This window comes from Diplotaxodon limnothrissa, linkage group LG11 (assembly GCF_057381915.1).
Source record: "Diplotaxodon limnothrissa isolate DT_005_m linkage group LG11, D_limnothrissa_male_GT1.1, whole genome shotgun sequence".
In the NCBI taxonomy this organism is placed as follows: Eukaryota; Metazoa; Chordata; class Actinopteri; order Cichliformes; family Cichlidae; genus Diplotaxodon; species Diplotaxodon limnothrissa.
The window spans coordinates 7,328,974-7,353,642 of record NC_140606.1 but is presented as its reverse complement, the minus strand read 5'-3'; the positions used below and the strand labels follow the sequence as shown (position 1 = coordinate 7,353,642).

Genomic DNA, 24,669 nt, shown 5'->3' with positions numbered 1-24,669 from the left:
TAATACAGAGGGTTTATAACAAGGTGCAAACCCCTGGTTACACCAAGCCTGGGAGGGTCAGTTTAGACTTTGCCAGAAAGAAGAGCTGCACAGGTGTGTAAAAAAAGAAATCTTTGAAGCAAAATTAACCTGTACCAGAATGATGGGAAGAGAAGGAGCTCATGATCCAAAGCATGCACATCATCTGTCTAACCTGGTGGAGGAAGCATTATAGCATGGGCACCTGTGTCTGCATGTGGCTGCTGATAGAAGTGACAGGAGGAATTGTGAAGCATCAGCCAAATGCTGCAAAACTGATCAGACTGGTCTTTACCAGTTTATACCAATTTATATTAGTCTTTACCATTGATGCTGAACTTCTCAAAATTGAGGACTGCAATTTTTCATGCTAAATTTTTTGTAAAACCTATTGAATTAAAGCTGGAAGTCTGCACTTCAATCGCATGCTGATTGTTTGATTAATAGTTCATTGTGGTGGTGAACAGGGGGCAAGACTACAAAACTCGTGTCTTTGTCTGAAACATTATGGAGGGTAGGGAACGTTTTGTGATCTGGAATATAATGCATGTGGAAAAATACCAAAGATACATCAGGTTCATAAACTTATAGGCAAGAGTAGGCTTTAACCCTCAGCATTTGTTCATTAAATTATGTCTTGCTTCCACTATCTTTAAGTTTTGCATTTCACTATAACCATAAGATAGCCAGGTCCTAAAATATGATCTAGCGTATTAGAGCTCGCAGGAACACTGTGAATAGTCTCTCATATGAAACGAGTGATCACATGCTTAAATGAGCATGCCATTATTCATTGTACTAATCCCACATTACATGTTTTAACAGCTATTAGGGTAATTAATGAAGTGATGGAGAGTGACCTTTACAACTAATGAGCCATATTCATTCATTTGCCACATTTGGGCGCTGTGCAGTTGCACTCTGCAGAATCTGTGAAAATCTTACTATCGAAACACAGGAAGCAGTTTGTGGTGAGCTGCTTCCCTCCTTTCTAGTTCAGTTTCAGGCGCTAAAGATGTAGTTAAGTGAAGGTGTGATCAGGCTTTTATGGTTTCAGTTGCATGATATCACAAACTATTGACAAACTGGCAGAAACTCGACTCAGAATAAACATGAATATAAAACAGAGGAAATACTTTTTGTCTATGGTGACGTCCTGTTTCTTATTAAACTGGGATGCAAGATTAATATGGTGAACATGAATCATTAACCAAATTATTCACCATGTAAAATGGTATTATTTTGTTTTCTTTGAAACACGACATGAACAGGTGGTTTAAAAAGTTAATTTTTATTAATGATCTATCCTAATTTGTTTATTTTGCATTTGGATAAGTCACGTGAACTCAGTAAACTTTACTGAAGTAAATTTGAATTGCACTTTATACACTGCTCCAAAAAATGAATAGAAAACTTTCTAATCAGAGTTCAGCATCAGGTCAGTTAAAACTGTGGGATATTGATGGGGTCAGTGAAGTAGCAGAGGGGGCTGTTAATCAGTTTTAGCTGCTTTGGTGTTAATTAAATTAACAACAGGTCCACTAGAGGGGCAACAACGAGACAACCCTTAAAATAGGAATGCTTTCTGCATTTGGCTAGGGTCAGTGTCACTACTGGCAGCATGAGGCAATACCTGGATCCTACAGAGCTCGCCCAGGCAGTCCAATTCCTGAATAAATAAGTGTCATTGCCAGTGATAGAAGTCATTATGAATGGACTTTATAAATGAAAGTTAGGAGAGCTTGTTTAAGGTATTTAAATTATCAGTTAAGAGACAATGAGCTTAGTTTTTGTTAGATTTGCTGCTGTGGGATCATTGGGCTCATTGTTGTGTTACATGACCCAGTTCTGGGCAAGCTTTATCTGCCAGACAGATGGCCTCACATTTGACTCTGATATACAGAGGAGCTCATGACAGTGGGTGCTCAGGTCACGTGACTGCAAAACAAGCCAAAATCAGCACTCCACTAGCTGCGGAAGTGCTGATAACATTAAAAGAATTAAGTATAACCAAAACTATACTCCTCAGTATGGGACAAAAGATAAATATATATTTCAATATGAGTAAGAAACATAAATTAAGAAAAATAAACAACCTGTTTGTCTTTTACTAATTAAATATTACAATGATTGCTCATGGGAGATTTTAGAGTGTGGGGGGTGGGCGGTATTGACATGCTTTACAGGGTTAATACAGTGTAGCTATATAGTGCAGTAGCAAATTTAGCCACTTGACGGGGATCTAAATCTGATTTGTGCCTTTAGGATTCTCCAGACAAGATCATTCCTGAAAAACTTTCATGGCAAGAGTAAAGCTGTACCATAAAACAGCAATTAAAAAATACACAGGTACAAAAAGAGCTTTAAGGATAAAATCCAAAAGAAATAAATAAAATAAAAATAAGTAATAATACCTGATGTATTGGAATGTATCTGAAATGTAGCCACGACACATGAGCAGAATTAAGATTTGTAGAGCATTTATGGAAAGACAAACCTAAAATAATTTTTTGGTTTAGCTGCCATTTAGATTTAACAGTAGCTTTGTACTTCTTACCTCTAATAAGGATTTTTCTTTTTCTTTTTTAGCATCCAGATCTAAATGTTAAAACAGAAGATCTGCAAGACCAAGTGCAGATTAGAAATTTGATTTAAAAGAAGAACTCTGTTTATTTAGCATATGGCTATATTGATGGTTTGTTGGTGACCTTGTGCTTATTAAAAGATACTGCTACAAAATTTAGATGCTGTTTCCTCCAAAATGTTATCACATCTGTATTTAAATTAAGATCAGGAAACACCTGTACCAATCAGATGATCAGAGGCCAACTGATACAGTGCGAGTGTGTCACTCTCCTGAACAGACCCACTGACATAGACAAAGACCTAACTGTCTCCAACTGTGGGGTGGAGCCAGTGCAGGTGAGGTGCCGACAAGCAGGTGGGTGAAAAATAAGCTGCAAAACTAACCTGAGTGACAAACCAGCGAAAGACAGTGTTTCCTGATGCTATTGCGACGACTCTCGTTCAGTTACATTTAACTTGGATCCTTTTTAAAAAAAAAAAATGTTTGTTATAATTTCATGCTGTGAAATTTTATTTCACTCTGAAGAGCCTAAAACTGTTGCCACTATCAGGAAAACATCTATCAGCATATCAAGATCCTAACAATACCTCTGTTCACTGTTGTCTTGCCTCTCAGCATCCAGATAAGTAAGTCATGTAAAATCATATTAGAGTGCATCATAGGTGAACTGTTGACCCTCACTGTAGCAGTCGGCCTCTCTGATCATCTGATTGGTGCTTTTTTTCATTGTTTCCCTGATCTTAATTTAAACCTAGATGTGACCACATTTTGGAGGAAGCAGCATCTAAATTTTGCAACAACTTTCATTATTTCATAATCTTTTAACATGCACCAAGTAACTGGCAAATCACCATTTTAGCCACATTCTAAATAAACAGAGTTTTAGAAACTAGCAGATGTCTTTCTTTAAATCAAGTTTCTAATCTACAGTTCTTCTGTTTTCACATTTCAATCTGTGTGGTAAAAAAAAAGAGAAATTTCCATATGATATGATGTTTTTAGGGAAAATGTGTGTTTGTGTATGAGTGTCATTTTTTAAGTAAGGTAATGGTCAGATACTCTGCTAGGCCTCAATCTAAGATGTGTAAATATGGAAGCCTCCTTTCTGTCCAGCGCATGATGCCTGGGCGCTGTACAGTGATGGTCCCACCCACTCACAGCAGCTGGAAAAAATGCAAATGTTGCTTATGCAATAAAAAGACACTGAAAAAAGAGAATTCATGGATGGGCAGCTTTGCTTAAATCCTCCAGTTTCGACAGAATGGGACTCATGAGGTGACATAATTTAGCAGGAAGTGCAAAGTCAATTCTAATGAATCAGGAGTGATTCCTGTAAAACTGAGTGGATTAATAATGCTTCTGATAAGAATCTTTTGATTGCTTTGTGTAGAACGCATGTTCTCCTTTTTGACAGACAAATGTTTTACTGCTCTGTCAAAACACCCTAAGAAACCATAACATTTGAGATAGCATGTGACAATCAGCATATTCCTGTAAACAACAATGCACAATCTGTCACATAATTTATGGTTAAGAAGTAAATTATGGACATGGTTTAAACAACTGATTTGCATGTTAGTTACACTTTCATTACATAACACTGTCTTTTGTGCTGACATTTGAAGGAATTGCTTTTAATTGTCCTGGATTTTGCACAGTAGATTTTTCCACAACATGACGATCTCCATATACATTCTGTTCTTCGAGAGGTGAGTCATGTAACTCGAGGCTGCTGAGAAGACAATTACAAAACAGAAATTTGACTCCAGTGCACAAACTGTACAAACTGACTCAGCTCAAGTCTCAATATTACTTCAACACTCCTACTGATGTATTCATCCGATAGAGCTGAACGTGTAAACAATTAAAAAAAAGAAGTAAAAATAAACTAAAAATACAGTAGAGTAAATCCTTCCATGACTAAATTATGCTTAAATATGCTAAATGCATGTCAAAAACCTCCTATCTCCATGTAAGTTCTCAGTTATCCAGTTGAGTCATAAGAGCTTGAAAAGAAGGAAGTGGCTTCACCACTGCTAGAACAGCTGGAGTAGAGTCCCTGCTCTATACTCTGCTTTATCAACGTGGACTAATAAAGCAGTGGGTACTAGCCCACTTTTAGAAACAGTGGCTGACTCCAGTGGATGCTGGTCGGGTGCTCCAACAGGAAAATGCCCCAAACCTCGGGACTGTGGAGCATGAATAACAAAAATGAAAGCATAAAACGGCTGGAAATGTTAGGATACGTTCTGTGGATGTTGCAGGTTTCGCAAGCTTCCTCGAGCACTTGGAGAAAACGAATTGGTGGAATTTTCCTCTCTGAACACAGACCTGTGGAGTCTTAATGGAAACGTACCAGAAGTAATCATCAGACATGGTGCAACCTGTGGGCGTAGCGTCAGTAGGTGGCAGTGAATGATATAAATACGAGGCACGATGCGGTAATTACACAGCATCACAGTACACCTGTATGAGAACAACATGGAAGGACACCACAAAGGTAAGACTTTAGGAAGTTATTCTTTATTTAGATTGAGAGCTAAATTTCACAACCAGGAAGAGTGTTAAATCACCAAGCACTCTAATAATAATAATGATGATGATGATAATAACAATGCTTTCAAATTACTGTATAAAACTCATAGCAGGGTTAATGGGTTGTGGTAGCTTTGTGTTAGTGGTGAGAATCCAGCTATTTGGTTCAAATAGGTGTGCAAAAGGCAATCATGCTTAACTAATGTCTTTCTTAATGAAATTTCATGTCAAATATCATGTTGCTACAGGCAGCTTCTTCAATGTGCTCTGTAGTGTTGGACTCTTTGAGTACTCTGAGGCCAGCTATTACAGTTCTGGGTCTTTGTTGGCATTACAGATAGTAAAATTAAAGTATCAAGCCAGTGCTTTCTGCTCTCTGCTTTCTGTCTCTGATAGTTAACCCTTTAACGCCTGAACTATGAAATAAGTGCCAGGAAAGTTACTTTTTTTGATACTGGATTTTTTATTCTGACAAATGAGAGAAAAAAAAGAAAATATATGAGTTTTAATTTGTGTCATATCCACTATAGTTAAGAGATATTCTGCCAATTACTAATCTCACTTTGAGGTGCAATAATGTTCTGATCTGTTTTGGCTTTTAGTTTCCTCTTTGCCGTGTTCCAGAGAGGCGGCTTTGATTCGTCTCCTACTGGTGTCAGGGAAACAGGGTTGTTGGGAAACAGGGTTGTTGGGAGACTGTTTAGGGTGTGTTTGAAAGCGGTCAGTCTCAGCACCAGCTGACGTAGGTGACTGTTTTCTGGGACCCTTTTTGGGCTTTGGAGGGCTTTGGAATGGGGCGTGGTTTAAGAACTGGATTTAAAACTTGACTAAAAAATGTGAACACAACTCTGGCTGACCAGCAATTGTTGGTGTTTTTCTGTGTTTGCGTAAAGTCTGTCGGCAGAGTTTCTGTTGGGTGTTTACCCCAACAGCCACAGCTGTGATGACTGGGTGGACCCCATACTTCACTACCCTGCAGAGCAGTGGGCATTGAACTCTAACTGGAATTTAGAAATGTAAAAATAAAAATGTTCTCTTAACTGGATTTAGAGCTTTTATAACCTTTCCTTTAGTGTATTCACCATGTTGATGTTATAATTATGCTATTATGGTTATACCAAGGTGTCATACTGTTTTAATGTGGGCTGATACCTGACTCCTCTTTTCTGTGTTTGAAAGATAAAACACTCTTATCCAAATTTCTCTCAGTAAGTCAGTGTTGAAAGTAAAGTGCAGAAGTGAAATCAGCTTTAAGAGAGAAAAAATCTTACAGCAAAGCAGATTACAGAAGAAGGTCTGTGTCAACTGAACGAGGAAGTGTTCCACACTAAGAATAAAAAAAAATGGGAAATTGGAAGAAAAAGATGAATTGCTAAATCATTCGTTAAGCACTTTCTTGCCAAACAATCTTTTACTTCAGCCAGCTTTGAGGAAAGCTTTGGAGAGCCTCCTTTATCTTTATCTTCTGTCATGTTTGAACGTAATTTGCATCGGCTGAGCTTTTCAAAATGTATCTAGTTTTTGAGAAAGCCACTGATGTCAGAACTCATATGATTTAATTTGTCTTTATTCAGAGGAGAAAACCAGTGATGTCCAAAGCCCGGCAGATCCAGGTCATCCAGTGAAATGTTCTCCAGTCATCATTGACAATATTCCTCTGAATGGACCCACTGTGAATGTACTCGCATCAGAGAACTTCATTCACCAGTCCATGTCCATCATTGTGGAAAATGCAATAAAAAAGGCCACAGACGTCAGAGAAAAGGTAAACAATGAATGTATGGATATGTAACTATACGACAGCAAATTCTGCTCTGTTTGACTTCGACAGTGACATGTTTGTTCCTGCTGATCAGGTTTGTGAGTGGCGCTCTCCCGAGCAGCTGAAAGAGCTGCTGGACCTCGAGCTGAGAGATGGGGGAGAGTCAGAGTCTGAGATCCTGCAGCGCTTCAAAGATGCCATCAGATACAGCGTCAAGACTAGTGAGTGTTTGAAATTTAATGAACTGAGATCCGAACACAGAGACACCACTTTAGGAAAGTGGCTTCCTGAGTGTTTCTGTAGCAGTGATGTGGAGGGACATTTAATGAACCCAGGCTACCAGATGCCAAATACCCTGCAGACAATCATCAGAACTATGGGTAGATCAGGAGATAATGGCATAAACAGGCACAAACAATATGTTCTCACTCCCAAAGCGTAATATTTGATGCTAGGTGACAAATCGTCAACATATTATACCTCTGGGCACCCAACACGTCCCTAAATGACGAGATCGGAAAAATAAGGAAACGTGAGTGCCGTTTCAATCTACACATGTTCGTTCATTTTACTTAAATTTAAACTTTCGAAAACACTATTTAACGTCATTAAAGTGCTGGTTAAAGTTAGGGAGAAGGTTATGGGTATAGGGTTAGGGATAAGGATAGAGTTATGGCTGGAATACATGGCTGGAACGTGTATTACTGGGGGACCATAATTCTACTGATGTCATCCATAACACTGCGCGTTGCATAAGAAAGCGGAAGGTCACCTTTCACGCTCCTCAGGAAATCCGCGGGACGTGACAAGTCGTCGGGATGTTACGCCTCAGGCATAAGAAGCTATATGTCGTTTAGTGGTCCGTCATGCCTTTAATGTAATTTAGCACCTCTTCTACTGTTGACACCTCTTTTCTTTTATATTTCTGACATCAGTCTGCTGGAGTTTTTAATGTCTCTGTAGCTGTTTTGTGTTGGGCGAGGTTTTTTATTTCACTGGATTTTTTTGTAGTTTCTTTGGTTGTCTTTGTAGTAATTTTGCTTGTTCTTTAGTCTCTTTAAAACTCATTTTTTTTGTAATTTTTTTTTTAACTCCCTTTGTGTCTCTTTATACTGTTATTCCATTTTTGAGTCAACTTAAAAAAGATGCAGAGTTGTGTTGAACTCTTGAAGATGTAAATTCTGAATGAAGAAATGACACTTTGATGTATTTTACTTACTTACTTCAGGATGTTTGATTAGCCCTCATCTGATTCTTACCTGGCCTGATTCAGCTTTTAATATTTTTTAGCTCATCCTCGTTTCTTCAACCAACTGTATGCTGGGATGGAGCCCTACTCTATGGTGGCAAGCTTCATTATTGAGGCTCTCAAGCCCAGTCTGTGAGTACTGCACTTATTTACAGCTAAATACTTTGTAGAGAAATCTTACAGGATCATTCAATATTCAGTACTGTTGTAAGATTTGGTTTGGTTTTTAATCAGGTACACATACGAGGTGGCTCCAGTCTTCACGCTGGCGGAGGAAGCTGTGTTGAAGAAGATGATGGAGTTGATTGGCTGGAAGGATGGCGGAGATGGAATCTTCAATGCAGGTATAATCGCCGACAGATAATAACAGCAGGTATACCAGAGTTGGAGAAAGAACGTCAACATATCAAGTCATGAAACTGAAAAAAAAATGAGACTATGACATCACCTCTTCTTTTAACAACACCTTGCACATTTTTTAGAAGATAGCCAATTATTGTAGTGATGAAAACCAAATGCTTATACTATACTGGCTGATACAGGAATTTAACTGCTCAACAGCTTAAAAGCTGCATGATAATGCATCCGGGGAGGGTGACAGGTTCGTATTACAGAAAAGCCAGTTTAGCAACTTCTTGTAATGAGTCAATCAGTTGTGTTATATTACGATTCTTTGAGAAATAAGGATAATCTTGGTGGTAGTATATGTCTCTGATTATGCTGCCTCTACAATTGTTAAGGTTGCCCATGCCGTGTACACAAAAGCTTCCACACCGCCACAGATTATGTGTTTTGAACTGTGTGCACCATATTTCAGTAAAATAAAGGCTTTGATTTGTGCATCATTGCACTTTGTCACAACCTTTTTGGACACACAGTAGAATGTTAATATCTTTTTCTTAAGAAAATAAACATCTCCTACGTTTTTCCCTTCCAGGCGGTTCAATGTCCAACATGTATGCTGTGAACTTAGCCAGGTACCGTTGCTGCCCTGACATAAAGGAGAACGGCCTCTCTGCAGCTCCACGCTTGGTCATGTTCACGTCACAGGAGGTACGTTTTCTAAAAGTCATTACAAAAAAAATTCTTTGACCGATTGTTTTTTTTGGCCACATTTTCTTACTTCCTAAAAGTAAATCCTAAATATAATTTGTCTCAGAAGAAGCTCTTCTCTGTCTTTTGTCTAACCCTCTTAATAAGCAAAACATTCTTTTCTGGCCTCTTTAACACAAATGAATGTTGGCATGAATGTTTTACTTGCTTGATTAAGCAGACAAATCTTGCATCTCTTGAGGGGATGCTCGCCTTGCAAATCTACCAGATTCTTTGAAGAACGGGTCGCGCGGTGAAATTAGATCTGCTTTGTACGACCGTAATTGTTGCATAATTCTTCCTTTATCTCTTTCAGTGTCATTACTCCATTTCCAAAGCAGCAGCTTTGCTGGGGATTGGCACAAAGAATGTTTACGCGATACCATCTGATGAGAGGTAAAGAGCCACTCGCACACTCCCGTCTGTTTACACCTACAGAGGGACCTGGCATTGCACGGTCCAGACTTGGTGTGGGAATACCTCATTGTGTTTCAGTGAAAATGACGCTTAGTCTGCTGGGGTAAAAATGAGTTAGTAAGCTGACTGAATGATGAGTTGCTGTGTGTGTTTTTCAGAGGGAAGATGATTCCTTCTGCTCTGGAGGAGCAAATACTGTCTGCCAAAAGTGAGGTGAGCGAGCAGTCGCTGGCTGTTGTGATGGGCTTTAATTAAAGTTACAGAATTATTGAACAAAATGTTCATGTGCGTGTGTTCAGGGTGCAGTTCCCTTCATGGTAAACGCCACCGCAGGAACCACAGTGCTCGGAGCGTTTGATCCCATCGATGTAATTGCCGACATCTGTGAGAAGCACAACCTGTGGCTGCATGTGGATGTGAGCCCTATGATTAATTAATCAATTTATTTATTTCCTGTAACCATGTCTGACAATCAGCTCTTCTTATTATAATATTCTCTTTTTTCCTCAGGCATGTTGGGGAGGAGCAGCTCTGGTGTCCAGCAAGCATAAACACCTGTTAAAGGGCATCCACAGGTAAACAGGCAGCTGTACGGATGAAGGCATCATTGCCTCTTAGTAAAGTGAAATGCTGATCGTTTCCTGTTGTAACCTCTCCTCCTGCTTTGTGGTTTTTCATCAGAGCCGACTCTGTTGCCTGGAACCCTCATAAGATGCTGATGGCATGTCTGCAGTGCTCGGCTTTCATGGTCAGAGACAAAACGGTAAGCATGAATAATCCTCATCAACAGACTCCTCATCTGTGGTCCAGAAACAGCACATGTGACTGTGGCTTCTTACATTTTCAGCCTCTTTACGGCTCCATATAGTCAGGCTAAATGTTTGACAGGAAAAAAGTTATAAATTATAACAAGCTTGTCACTACTTGTGTGTTAGCTACACAAGTTAGAAAGAAAACTTTAACATTCAACTACACAAAAGGTCAGTTGAATGTTAGGTTTGGCTCCCACTCACTTCTCTCAAGGCCTGCAAATTCACACCATTGTTAATCTCTCACTGGGCTCTTGTGCTCTTTCTGTTAACAGAAATTCAAACTGGAAATGTAGAGTTTACCATTCTAGACAATAATTGTACTCTTTATGTGTCCGGACCCATCTTCATTTTTACATAAGCCATACACCCTATATACATACATACGTATATATTGGTTGTTGTTGTTGTTGTTTTAACTGAGTTATGTTTGGACATTGCTTCATATATAATTATATCTATGTGACAAATACCTTAATGAATACTTTAAGGTTAACATAAAGGTGAGGCCTGTTTTATGTCGGTCCATCAGTGGTTGTTGAAATTCTTGCTGAAAAGTTTAGTGTTACAGTCCAGCTCACACAACTCAGCAGACATGACTGGAATATGAATGTACATCAGAGAAATATGACCAGCCACATGCGCTTAATTAACAAGTTGGGGCTAGGACAAGTTGTATTTTTGAGGAATAATTTTATTATTGAACAACAACAATGTTCTCAATGAACCCAAAAAACTCATTAATATCAAAGCTGAATGTTTTTGGAAGTAGTTTTTAGTTTGTTTTTAGTTTTAGCTATTTTAGGGGGATATCTGTGTGTGCAGGTGACTATTACTGTGCATAATTATTAGGCAACTTAACAAAAAACAAATATATACCCATTTCAATTATTTATTTTTACCAGTGAAACCAATATAACATCTCCACATTCACAAATATACATTTCTGACATTCAAAAACAAAACAAAAACAAATCAGCGACCAATATAGCCACCTTTCTTTGCAAGGACACTCAAAAGCCTGCCATCCATGGATTCTGTCAGTGTTTTGATCTGTTCACCATCAACATTGCGTGCAGCAGCAACCACAGCCTCCCAGACACTGTTCAGAGAGGTGTACTGTTTTCCCTCCTTGTAAATCTCACATTTGATGATGGACCACAGGTTCTCAATGGGGTTCAGATCAGGTGAACAAGGTGGCCATGTCATTAGTTTTTCTTCTTTTATACCCTTTCTTGCCAGCCACGCTGTGGAGTACTTGGATGCGTGTGATGGAGCATTGTCCTGCATGAAAATCATGTTTTTCTTGCAGGATGCAGACTTCTTCCTGTACCACTGCTTGAAGAAGGTGTCTTCCAGAAACTGGCAGTAGGACTGGGAGTTGAGCTTGACTCCATCCTCAACCCGAAAAGGCCCCACAAGCTCATCTTTGATGATTCCAGCCCAAACCAGTACTCCACCTCCACCTTGCTGGCGTCTGAGTCGGACTGGAGCTCTCTGCCCTTTACCAATCCAGCCACGGGCCCATCCATCTGGCCCATCAAGACTCACTCTCATTTCATCAGTCCATAAAACCTTAGAAAAACCAGTCTTGAGATATTTCTTGGCCCAGTCTTGACGTTTCAGCTTGTGTGTCTTGTTCAGTGGTGGTCGTCTTTCAGCCTTTCTTACCTTGGCCATGTCTCTGAGTATTGCACACCTTGTGCTTTTGGGCACTCCAGTGATGTTGCAGCTCTGAAATATGGCCAAACTGGTGGCAAGTGGCATCTTGGCAGCTGCACGCTTGACTTTTCTCAGTTCATGGGCAGTTATTTTGCGCCTTGGTTTTTCCACACGCTTCTTGTGACCCTGTTGACTGTTTTGAATGAAACGCTTGATTGTTCGATGATCACGCTTCAGAAGCTTTGCAATTTTGAGACTGCTGCATCCCTCTGCAAGATATCTCACTATTTTTGACTTTTCTGAGCCTGTCAAGTCCTTCTTTTGACCCATTTTGCCAAAGGAAAGGACGTTGCCTAATAATTATGCACACCTGATATAGGGTGTTGATGTCATTAGACCACACCCCTTCTCATTACAGAGATGCACATCACCTAATATGCTTAATTGGTAGTAGGCTTTCGAGCCTATACAGCTTGGAGTAAGACAACATGCATGAAGAGGATGATGTGGACAAAATACTCATTTGCCTAATAATTCTGCACTCCCTGTATATAAACAGTGGAGCATTAGACAGCTATGTGCTTCAGCACAGTCATTCAGCAGAGCTTTGGGCCTGGGGTGGACCTGCCAGTACAGTTCACTGCAGACTAGTTCTCTTGTAGTTCCACATTTTGGATTTATATATAATGCTAAATGCTCGCATAAAGGCCTAGTTGCATTATGGTGTCAACATGTGTAGGTTTACACTTTTTCCAAACTGATTAAGAATCACTGAAGGAAAAACAACTATAAACAGAGTAAAAGGTAACATTCAGTACAGTGCGAAATACCCATCATTATCTAGCCTTGTGCAGACTACAAGTCCTGGTTTCCTGTGTTTCTTGTGCTGACATAAATAAAAAAAGGTTCTCCGACTGATATACCAGAGTCTATTACCTCCTGTTAAAATATAAAATCACTCTATATAACTCATCTGTGTCCTTGTGCTCCCTCAGAGTCTCCTGCAGCACTGCCACTCTGCACGGGCCTCTTATCTCTTCCAGCAGGACAAGTTCTACGATGTCAGCTACGACACGGGGGACAAGTCGGTGCAGTGCAGCAGGAAGCCAGATGCTTTCAAAATCTGGCTCATGTGGAAGGCTTTGGGAAGCAAAGAGCTGGAGCAGAGGGTGGACAGAGCCCTCGCCATGGCAAGGTCAGTCTGAGGAACCATGGGCTGCAGATAAATATCACAGTGACCGCATGGCAATATTTACTAAATCAGAAATAGGAACCAAAAATTTATGTAGTGGTCCTTCACACCACAGAAGTATTGCTCATTCATGGAATACAGGCTTTGCAGCATAAATTACAGAAGAATAGACCCAGCAGTGCTTCATGCACAGAGACTGAGGACTGCTGTGAACTAACTGCTCTAACTTTAACTGACAATATGAAACTATGTGCACGACTGTGGGGACTAAGCTGGTGCACAGTGCACTCTAGTGGCCATTTCTGTGAATGACCTCAGTAATAAGCAAAAATGTGGAATGGCATTATTATCATTTATGTTTAATTTCAATAAAATAAAAATAATAAAAATGCAAAATATGCAGTAACATTATAATAAATTACTTAATTAATGAAAAATATTACTCTTTTTAAAATGATTGGCTAGCACACTATACAACCCCTAGGCTATATAGTGCATTCTCAATGCATTTTACAGATATATTTGCTTTAATAAATCAAAAATATCTAGTTAATTATCCATATGAAAGACTAATGATTGAATTAAAAAAACAGTTATTTTATTATTAACCCCAATTCTGAAAATATTGTGATAAATGCAAAGACTTTCCCTATGACAGCTGGGACGGGCTCCACTCCTAAGACTAAGTATTATTATGGCTTGTATGTTGAGCGGTGGAAATGATGATATAAATCTGTGCTGCGATCTGAAGCTAAATTTTCTTCATCACAGATATCTGGCAGAAGAGATCAAGAAAAGAGAAGGATTCCGTCTGCTGATGGAAGTAAGTTAATTCACACTAAACCACTAAATTTCATGTCATTACGAACTATGAAAAGAAGCATTTCATTCATGTTTTTATTTATTTATAGAAGTGCATACATCTCAATTTTATATCTCTACAGCCTGAATATGCAAATATTTGCTTCTGGTACATTCCACCCAGCTTGCAAACCCTTCCAGATGGCCCTGAGCTCTGGGAAAAGCTCCACAAAGTAAGTCGTTAACCACCTAAAAGTGACATTCTAAAATTTGACGATGACCAAATCCTCCCGTGTGTTTTGTGCCAGTCATTGCAGTGTTTCCTCCCTCCTCCTGCAGGTGGCACCTGTGATCAAAGAGCGCATGATGAAGAAGGGCAGCATGATGGTGGGCTACCAGCCACACGGAGAAAAGGCCAACTTCTTCAGGATGATCATCATCAGTCCTCAGATCAGCAGGCAGGACATGGACTTTGTCCTGGATGAGATCAACAATCTGGGAAAGGACTTGTGATGACTCCCCAGCTTTGCACATCAGGGGCAGGCTTGTTGAGAACAGGGCCGGTTTTACCACCACCATTATGGAGCCCCCTCCACCTTTCAGTTTTCACTTCCTTTTGTTGTTTACAATAAATTTATTTAATCTATTTAAATGTAAGTAAGGCAGGGAAGTGATGTAACGACAGGGGCAGAGATGTATGTTTGTTTGCCTGCTACCTGATTTCCTCTTGATTTATTTTTATGCCACAGTTTTTATATGTGAGAGTGACATGCTGTTTGTCTTTTTATTAAAGTCCCAAAACTGATTTCACTGATCAATTTGTGAATGGCTCATTAATCCGCTAGCTTGCACTAAGAGTGCTCACATAATCCAACAAAGATGTGTTAATGTTTTACCAGAACACAGCAGCTGGTCAGCAGAGGCCCCACACAATCACTGTGGCTTGACAGCCACAGCATGCATTCATGTTTATCTCGCTAAGTGAGCATATCTTTGTAGATGCCAGTGACCTAAAATCCTTTGTGACTCTGCAGAAGTTCATAATGGAAGCAGCAGCTGGCAGCAGGGTATTTAAGTCAACATCAGAGAAATACCCCAGCGAACTTGAAATAAAGTATCTTAGCTGGCTTCTTTTCACAAATAAATGAGGGCCCAGAATGAAAGGAAGACAAAAGCAAACAGAGATAGCAGACAAAATATATCTACACATATATGTATGTATTGTATGTAGAATTTATGACATGCTGGTGGTGGTGTGTGAAAAACATCCACAAACAAATGCAACCAAAGCCACAAAAACGACAGATAATAGAATAATTATTAAAAGAAAACTTCAGTCTCTGTGGTAATGTGCCACTAACAACTGGTCAAGTATCACATCCATGCCTTTTCCAGACTCTTACAGTAAATGCATCACACACATTGATGTAACCAGATTCTTACTGTGGATGGCATTACCTTGGCCTCCAGTAACACTGCGAGGAACCTTGGAGTCATTTTTGACCAGGATATCTCCTTCAATGCACAAGTTAAACAAATATGTAGGACTACTTTCTTCCATTTGTGCAACATCTCTAAAGTTAGAAATATTCTGTCTCAGAGTGACGCTGAAAAACTAGTTCATGCATTTATTACTTCCAGGCTGGACGACTGTAATTCATTATTATCAGGATGTCCTCAAAACTCCCTGAAGCCTTCAGTTGATCCAAAATGCTGCAGCAAGAGTCCTGACAGGGACTAGAATAGAGAGCATATTTCTCCTATACTGGCTTCCCTTCATTGGCTTCCTGTTAAATCCAGAATTGAATTCAAAATCTTGCTCCTCACATACAAGGTCTTGAATAATCAGGCCGCATCTTATCTTGATGGCCTTATAGTACCATATCACCCCATTAGAGCACTTCGCTCTCGCACTGCAGGCTTACTTGTTTCCCCCGTCCCCCCAGAGTATTTAAAAGTAGAATGGGAGGCAGAGCCTTCAGTTTTCAGGCCCCTCTTCTGTGGAACCAGCTTCCAGTTTGAATTCAGGAGACAGACACTATCTCTACTTTCAAGATTAGGCTTAAAACTTTCCTTTTCGCTAAAGCATATAGTTAGGGCTGGACCAGGTGACCCTGAATCCTCCCTTAGTTATGCTGCAATAGGTGTGAGCTGCTGGGGGATTCCCATGATGCACTGAGTGTTTCTTCTTCAGTCGCCTTTCTCACTCACTATGACCTCTCTGCAATGAATTACACTTGTTATTAATCTCCGGCTCTCTTCCACAGCCATGTCTTTTATTCTGTCTTCCTTTCTTTCTAACTTAACCCTAACCGGTCGCAGCAGATGGCCCCGCCCCTCCCTGAGCCTGGTTCTGCTGGAGGTTTCTTCCTGTTAAAAGGGAGTTTTTCCTTCCCACTGTTGCCAAAGTGCTTGTTCATAGGGGGTCATATAATTGTTGTTTTTTTCTCTGTATGCATTATTGTAGGGTCTACCTTACAATATAAAGCACCTTGAGGCAACTGCTGTTGTGATTTGGTGCCGTATAAATAAAATTGAATTGAATTAAATTCACATTGACTTTTCACCTTCTAAGAAATATCAGTGTTTCCTCATTTTATTCTACTAAATATTTGTGTGAATAATTACTACGTAGGTTGATCTTGTTTTATGACCAAAGCTGCACTTTGTGGGTTTACAGTGACCCTGATGTTTCATGCTAAAATTGAAGAAATTTCCCTCAAAGTATCTTTGACACCATGTCATGTTTACAAGAATGGGATGGAAAACATGAAGACCGGTTTGGCTGTTACTGGCCTGCATAACAATGCATAACATAATTATTCAGGGAGCGAAAACACATGGGCATTGCTGAAAGACAAATATATATTTAGATAAAACAAAACAAAACACAAATGTTATACAGCGTGTGGAATTCTGACATTTATTTTAGTTGTCTGGTTGGTATTTACAGATGAAATATTTACAGATAATCAGACATCTTTGTTATTAAGTTGCATCATTTGTCTGATAGTGCTGTGAAAATTCCTGACAGATCCATCTGTGTCATAGGAAGGCTCTTTGCATACGCCGATCATTAATCACAAGTCCTTTCCCAGATTATGGATCTCATCCAGGACAAAGTCCAGGTCCTGCCTGCTGACCTGAGGACTGATCACAACCATCCTGAAGAAGTTGGCTTTTTCTCCAAGAGGCTGGTAGCCTGTCATCATGCTGCCTGTCTTCATCATTCGCTGTTTCACCACTGGGGCCACCTAGAGGAGCAGGGTAGAAACTGCAGTGACTTTTTACTCCATATTAATGTACCAAAAGCCGGCAGCAGTGTGTGAGAGGGTCACACTTTTCTTGTTTATCATAATAGAATTCATGCATTTGCCAAACTAAAACTGAATAATCTCTTCATGTCAGCATTAGAATACATTAAAATAACCCTCTGCAGTGATGAACTCCTTACAGTGTGGATCTTCTTCCAGAGCTCAGGACTCTCGGGAAGGTTCCTCAGGCTTGGCGGAAGGTACCAGAAGCAAACGTTTGCAAATTCAGGCTGCAGAGAAAAACAGTTTAAATAATACTGCCTTAAAGATGGAAATGAAGGTTAGCTTTAGGGGTTTAGTTTCAAGTCATGTATGAATATGCAAGTACGTACTTCCAGCACAAGACGGAATCCTTCTCTTTTCTTGATCTCCTCTGCAAGATACCTACAATTGCATCACGTCAGGTTTCAGTGTTCAGTTTAAAAAAGAGACAGAAATCAAAATGTCTTCTTGATTGATCTGAAATTTTAATATTACAATGAAACGTGGTTGCACTGCCTTCTACATTAAGGAAACTGGGAAAACTGTACTTGTTATCAGCAGTCATGGCTGTGAGACAGTAAACGTAAAAGTTAAATATAACTTTACTGTGAAGGACAACTGATAATTTCTATTTGCCCACACTGACCTTGCCATGGCGAGGGCTCTGTCCACCCTCTGCTCCAGCTCTCTGCTTCCCAAAGCCTTCCACATGAGCCAGAACTTGAAGGCGTCTGGCTTCCTGCTGCACTGCACCGACTTGTCCCCCGTGTCGTAGCTGACATCGTAGAACTTGTCCTGCTGGAAGAGATAGGAGGCCCGAGCAGAGTGGCAGCGCTGCAGGAGACTCTGAGGGAGCAGAGTGAGGAAGACTTAACAAGAAAAAAGAAATTTAATCTCTTATGATTATACTGAAATGAAAACACAGGATAGAGGATGTAAAGGGCATCTGTCCCAGCTGAACACCTGACTCACATTCTGTTGATGTGGCACATCATTGTGGATCATTGTGACATTGCTGTCACTCTTGCTGGTTTTACTGGTGGTATTCGTTTTTTCATTCAGCAAATATGACTTATCAGACTTATCAGACTCACCGTTTTGTCTCTGACCAGGAAAGCAGAGCACTGCAGAGAGGCCATCAGCATCTTGTGAGGGTTCCAAGCAACAGAGTCAACTCTTTATCAAACAAATGAAAGATGACAGAGCGAGGTTACATTCCACCTCAGCAGGATGCAGTTCTACAAGTTTACGTTCTTCTTTGAAGCCCAAATTTACCAGTAACAGAAAAGTTGGTTTGCAGATGTATAGATAGTATGTCTTGATCTTTTGATAAAGAATGAAAATCACAAGATAAAATTATAGGGACTACAATAAAAATCTGCACGATTAAATGACAACGCTTACTTGTAGAAATTAAAATATATTTCTATGTATTATACAGAGAGTTGCAGTTGTGTGTCACGCTGAAAAAAATCAGCTACTACATTGTATGCTTAGGGGGATTTGTACGTAGTGTTTACCTGTGGATGCCCTTTAACAAGTGTTTATGCTTCTTAGACATGATAGCTGCTCCTCCCCAACATGCCTGAGCACAGACAGACAGAAGAGGAAAGTACTGATGAGCAACGCTGAGCGACAGGAGGGATTAAATGAACGACTTGATTAAATAATGAGCTCACATCCACATGTAGCCACAAGTTGTGCTTCTCACAGATGTCAGCAATTTCGTCGATGGGATCGAAGGCTCCGAGCACCGTGGTTCCTGCGGTGGCGTTTACCATGAAGGGAACTGCACCCTGTGCACACAGAATGAGATATTATCCTTTGGCTCATTTCCCATTTCAAGACTCTTTGTATGGTAGCTCAGGAAAATAAGATGGTTGACTAACCTCACTTTTTGCCAACTTTATTTTCTCCTCAAGGGCTGAGGGAATCATCCTTCCTCTGAAAAAGACACGAGACAACCTCAATTCAGTCACTCTACTCTGTCTCTCTGCATTCATAGATTATCAGGAATTTTAAAGAAAAAAGGAAAGTGCGTGAAACAGACAGTGCACCTCTCATCAGTTGGGACAGTATAAACATTCTTCGTGCCGATCCCCATTAAAGCTGCTCCTTTGGAAATGGAGTAATGACACTGAAAGAGATTAAGCAAGAGTTTGTCAGTAAATATGCATGCCTGTGCTGGTTGCCGGCTTCCACAACCACACCAAATACTTCCAGATAACTCATGGGTTTTATTTTAATGTTTCCTAATGAATTACTCTTTAATCTTGAATGAAGCAAGGAAACCGTTTACTTCAGTTAATATTTGTATGAAACAGGCTACAGTATCACTGCTTTCCAGCATTAAACTTGTGCATTCAGCTCAGTTCGTTTGTATTTCTAAAGGACCGAATCACAATAGTTGCTTCAAGGTGCTTTACATGTACATTCTAAGGTAAAGTCCCTACAATATTTCAGAGAAAACCCCAACAATCATATGACCCCCTATGAGCAAGGCAAAGAAAAACTCCCTTTTAACAGGAAGAAACCTCAGAAAGAACCAGGTTCAGGTTAAGGGAGGGGTGGTCATCTATGTGATCTATGTGTTGGAGGTAAGTTATACTGAGTATTATTATATTGCTTGTTTGTAGTGAATCTTATGCAGGCAGTGACATCTTTTCTGGAAAACCAGCTAATAACACTCTAGGCTTACCCTAATTCTTATCCACACTTACCTCCTGGGACGTTAATATGACCAGTCGCGGAGCAGAAAACATGCCAACCTCTTTGAAATCTGGGCAGTAGCGGTACCTGGCCAAGTTCACAGCATATATGTTGGACAATGAGCCACCTGAAAGGTAATTGTCCCAAGATGACTTTACTTGTTAAGATAAAGATCTTTCTTGATTTCAAACATCCCATTTATTGATGTCCAGTTGGACACACAAGTATAAAGTTGAGTGTACCTGGGTTAAAGATTCCATCACCTCCTTCTTCCCAGCCAATCACCTTGATCATCTTTCTGAGCACAGCATCCTCCATTAAGGTAAACACTGGAGCCACCTCATATGTGTACCTGACGGAAACCACATATGCGTATGATTTAATGTGTAGTGTAGTTCCTGACAGAGCAGTGGACAGCATAAATATCTCCATGTGTGACTTACAGGTTTACAGTAAGTTGTATGACTCACAGATTGGTTTTGACTGCTTCAGCAATGAAGCTTGCCACCATAGAGTAGGGCTCCATCCCTGCGTACAGCTGATTGAAGAAACGGGGATGACCTACAGAGATGGGACAGAAATACAGTACACAGCTAGGATCATATACTAACTATTAGTGTGGCTTTCCTTTTAATTTGATAACATTTGTGCTGAATCATACACTTCATATTGGTGCAATGCAAATTTGTGTCACAGTCACTCAGTATGCAAGCACATCGATGAACAATTATGTATCTGGCTGTCAGGAGACCTACTTAGAGGCTCCTCTGATCTTGAAATTTGGGAAGTCGTCAAATTTGTCAGATCTTAACACTTTCTCCTCTTAAATTTTAAATCCAAGAGCATTGCATATAGACAGCTTACATCAAATCTGTCTGTAGAGCCCAGAGATATTCATTTTGTCTTCAGTTACTGACTGATTGTGCTTTTTCATGTCCTGTAAACTGGGGCATTGAACAGATTGCTTCATTGAGCACTGATGCTTATTATTACACAATCAGGTATATATTGCATGGCATATGGCTTGTGGGAAACAGAAGAAGCACCAAAAGTGAAGCTGTCATCATTAGAAATCAGTATGACAAATTGTAAAGGCAAGAAAATGTTTAGTTCAAATTTATGTTCAGTTTAAGTTTACAATAAGAGTTCTGGTTTGTTTCTTTTTGGTTTGGGCACATCATGTTAGTTGTTTTTCCTCCAAAGCAGGTGCTTAAAAATGCACATAACATAAATACACACCGTTATATACTGTAGGCAGTCGCTGAAAGTTATGAACACTCACTGGTCTTGACACTATATCTGATGGCATCTCTGCATCTCTGCAAGATCTCAGACTCCGGCTCTCCTCTGTCTCTCAGCTCGAGGTCCAGCAGCTTCTTCAGCTGCTCGGGGGAGTGCCACTCACAAACCTGGAAAACAGGCACAGAGGTGTCACTGTCAAGGTCAACCAATAACCATACTTGAAGCATATTTTACACTATCCACCATCTAAAGAGACAAAACAAAAAAAAAGCATGTTAAATATAAATTAAATATAAATATATATACATATAATTTGATTACTTTAGACAGAAACAAACAATATAATTATAACTTTAAGATTCAGTTCTGTTGTTAATGTTTTTTAAATGCTGCTGATTTTAAATGCAACCACTAACCAGTGCTTTTCCTTATTGTTGGTCATTTACATACTGTTACAGTGATGGATGTTTATATTAAATATAACTACAGTGTCAGCTCACAGCTTTGTCTTTGTTCTGTATGACGGGTCGATGTCTTTAAAATGTGAGAACACCAACCTTTGTTAGGGAGGGCCAGCCAATCACAGGTAAGTTGGTCTATAATATATATGGTTTAACAAGTAAACAAAAACAAGCTAATACAGCTCAAACTTAAGGGCTGTGCCAAAGCACGGTGTAAGATAAAATAATCAAGGATTTTATAATCCCCTGCAATTAAATGGAATTTGAATGAATAATTAAAATGTAATTATATTTTCATGCAAATTCGCAAATACTTAAATGTAGGTACACTATAATAAATATGTCAGGTTGCTACACGAAACAAAGAATATTTAAACTGTAAGTAAGTGTATGTAGTCTTTAAATAGTCATAATTAATTTTAGGTGGTGCATGTGTAATTTTAAGTCTTGCATAACTTCAGGTGTGTTACAGCAAGTGTAACAAATTATTATAATCGTTTTAAGTACTGCCAAGCTAATTTCTTGGTAATTTTTTGGAATAACATCATGCATTGTAAGTGCGCTGCACTTTCCTGTAAACTCCTTTTGAAATTCAAATGTTTGCTGTGAGACAACAGTGCTAATCACCACACCACCGTGCTGCCATCTGTGTAAAATTACTTACACTATAACTGTTTCTTGTAAAAAACAAACTTGTTATCCCCTTATTCTAGAGTGCCAACTTTTAAATATTTATAGGTAAATATAATTGCACTGTACTTTCAAAGAAAGTAGTTGGAATTCCATGTTTTAAATCCATTTTAAATACCCTGGATTTCAAATAATAAATAAATACAACAATGCGTTACCTTCTCTTGGACGTTAGTGGCCTTCTTCACTGCCTCGTCCACAATGATTTCCATTGCTTGTCTGATAAAGGACTCTGCTATTTGTTCATCTGCAGTGGAGCTGCTCACATCAAAGCTGCCAGCTGGAGAACATTTTTCAGGTTGTGTCACAGGGGCCTGGCTTTCGCAGGACTTCACACCTTAAAAGAAAAAAGAAAAAAATGGGCCTTACTCTGTCTCATAAGTACAACATTTTTTTGTCCCCTTGTTGCATAAAATAAAAGAAAGGAACAACACATGTCACTTCATTACCCAGTCCTGCTTCTAGTTTCTTAATTTTCCCTCTGATTCCAACGATTTCTTGATTCACTTCAAATTCATTTCGAGGCATTAAGATCATGAATGAAAGAAACAGCTTTCATGTGATGGCAGCTTTATACATTTGTGATTTTACACAAATGTTACTTCCAGTTTAATGTTGCATAATTATCATAAAAAAATAAAGCAGCTGCATAAATGCACATATTTGGCAGGATCCATCTGCTCTGCCCTTCTAAATGCACATGTGGGGAACCAAAAAGGCAGAGAGAGCACAGAAAACATGAAAAGAAGGAACAGTGGAGGGAGGTGGGTTTGCAAAGCAGCATGTCGAGGCAGCAGCGACTCCATGCAGGTTGGAGCAGCATAAATAGCACACACCATATCTAATTTGCCAATAGGATGCACATAACATATCAGCCGAGTCATCAGATAATGTGGGCTGGCACTGAGATGAGCTGATAGGCTGATTGCAGCCCTTCCTGACTCTGCGGATTGCTTGAACTAACCCTGTGCTCAAGCGTCACCTGCCACTTAACTGTACTTTACGTTACCTTTTCCCTGTGTAAGTGTAACTTTAAAATCTCACTGTGCTATGCCCTCTCATGTCTTGTCATATCTTTCTTGCACTCTTTTGGCATGATTGTCCAAGTTGTCACCTGACCTCTGAGCTGACTGACCTCTGGCCTTGTCAGTTATGGCAACAGTCCAAATTGTAGGACTTAATGAACTCAGTCACCCTCAAAACAAACTGCTGCTTATCTTTTGAACTCCATTCCAGTAATTCAATTAAAGACAAATGTTACTTTTCAATTTGAAAAGAACAATTTCAAATTCAGTTTTTTTCCTTTTAGCGTTATCTCAAGGCCGGGCTATTTCCAGCAGATACAGAGCAGTGCAGAGAGATAACAAATAGAATATTTAAAGGTCTTTAAAGCGACAAGTTTAGATGTGTGGAAGGCTTTCTGAGGAACTGAGTTAAAGAATTCAAAATCCTTTTTTACTTTTTAAAATGTTTTTCCTTCCCTCTGAGTGTTGTTCCAAAATTTGATGAGGTTATCAAGCTCAAAACATCATTTTTAGTTGTTATTCTTGCAGGAATACTGATTGATTTCTACTGTGCATGAATAAAATATAAAGAATAAAAATACAAAATGACTTTAAACATATCAGAGCATTACATTTATGAAAGAATATAATTTATAGCGCCTAAAAAGATGCAGCATGTGCTAGTTTGTGCTAAGTGAAGTGCATATAACATAAGTGTTATAAGTGATCTTTTGCAAACTAAACTAAAAGTTCCACTGAAAAAGTCTTACCATTAATGTGTCTCTCCATATTTGATGAAATTTCCCAGCTGTGATGCTGCCTTATTTTGTGCCTCTTCTTTATTGCACATTACCACTAAGCCGTCCTATTTATACACAGAAGGACGGACTCTTCTGATGTCATGGAATTTCCCAGATCTGGGTTTGGATGTACAGTAATCAGTAACATCTGCACCACTACACAAACTTACCAGCTAATACCACTGATAGTTATGCTGACTTATGTTTTTACTGTACCTTACTGTTCTTTGATTGGAGGTTAAAAAAGAAACCCTGCACAATGCAGCTGTACAGTTATGGCCGTGAAACACAGAAATAGACGTGCAAAAGTGCATCAAAGAGAAGTGCAATTGATCTCAAGGTT

The 24,669-nt window shown here is 39.4% G+C and overlaps 2 protein-coding genes across 2 annotated transcripts; one reads left to right on the top strand and one right to left on the bottom strand.

The window, feature by feature from the left end:
• The first annotated feature begins 5,086 nt into the window (after positions 1 to 5,086).
• On the top strand, positions 5,087 to 14,637 carry LOC146622248 (acidic amino acid decarboxylase GADL1-like). The gene is made up of 15 exons (XM_085365003.1): positions 5,087 to 5,105; positions 6,715 to 6,905; positions 6,997 to 7,123; positions 8,193 to 8,283; positions 8,386 to 8,495; positions 9,089 to 9,204; positions 9,560 to 9,639; positions 9,819 to 9,873; positions 9,960 to 10,076; positions 10,171 to 10,235; positions 10,342 to 10,423; positions 13,127 to 13,326; positions 14,095 to 14,146; positions 14,268 to 14,357; positions 14,464 to 14,637. The coding sequence occupies exons 1-15, from the start codon at positions 5,087 to 5,089 to the stop codon at positions 14,635 to 14,637; spliced, it is 1,569 nt and encodes a 522-aa protein (XP_085221129.1).
• A 2,396-nt stretch (positions 14,638 to 17,033) lies between these two features.
• Positions 17,034 to 24,352, bottom strand: LOC146622247 (acidic amino acid decarboxylase GADL1-like). Its single transcript, XM_085365002.1, has 15 exons — positions 24,297 to 24,352; positions 22,681 to 22,859; positions 21,412 to 21,538; positions 20,600 to 20,690; positions 20,372 to 20,481; positions 20,141 to 20,256; positions 19,478 to 19,557; positions 19,310 to 19,364; positions 19,100 to 19,216; positions 18,941 to 19,005; positions 18,515 to 18,596; positions 18,067 to 18,266; positions 17,771 to 17,822; positions 17,579 to 17,668; positions 17,034 to 17,378 (listed from the first exon to the last, which is right to left on the bottom strand). Exons 1-15 carry the CDS (start codon positions 24,313 to 24,315, stop codon positions 17,205 to 17,207), a joined length of 1,557 nt encoding a protein of 518 aa, XP_085221128.1. The 5' UTR covers positions 24,316 to 24,352; the 3' UTR covers positions 17,034 to 17,204.
• Positions 24,353 to 24,669: the final 317 nt, after the last annotated feature.

Coding starts and splice junctions, on each gene's coding strand:
- LOC146622248 (XM_085365003.1), top strand. Junction 8,284..8,385: donor GAGGCTCTCAAGCCCAGTCT/GTGAGTACTGCA, acceptor GTTTTTAATCAG/GTACACATACGAGGTGGCTC. Junction 10,424..13,126: donor TCATGGTCAGAGACAAAACG/GTAAGCATGAAT, acceptor GTGCTCCCTCAG/AGTCTCCTGCAGCACTGCCA.
- LOC146622247 (XM_085365002.1), bottom strand. Junction 19,558..20,140: donor TCATATTAACGTCCCAGGAG/GTAAGTGTGGAT, acceptor AATCTCTTTCAG/TGTCATTACTCCATTTCCAA. Junction 19,006..19,099: donor ACTTGTGGCTACATGTGGAT/GTGAGCTCATTA, acceptor GTCTGTGCTCAG/GCATGTTGGGGAGGAGCAGC.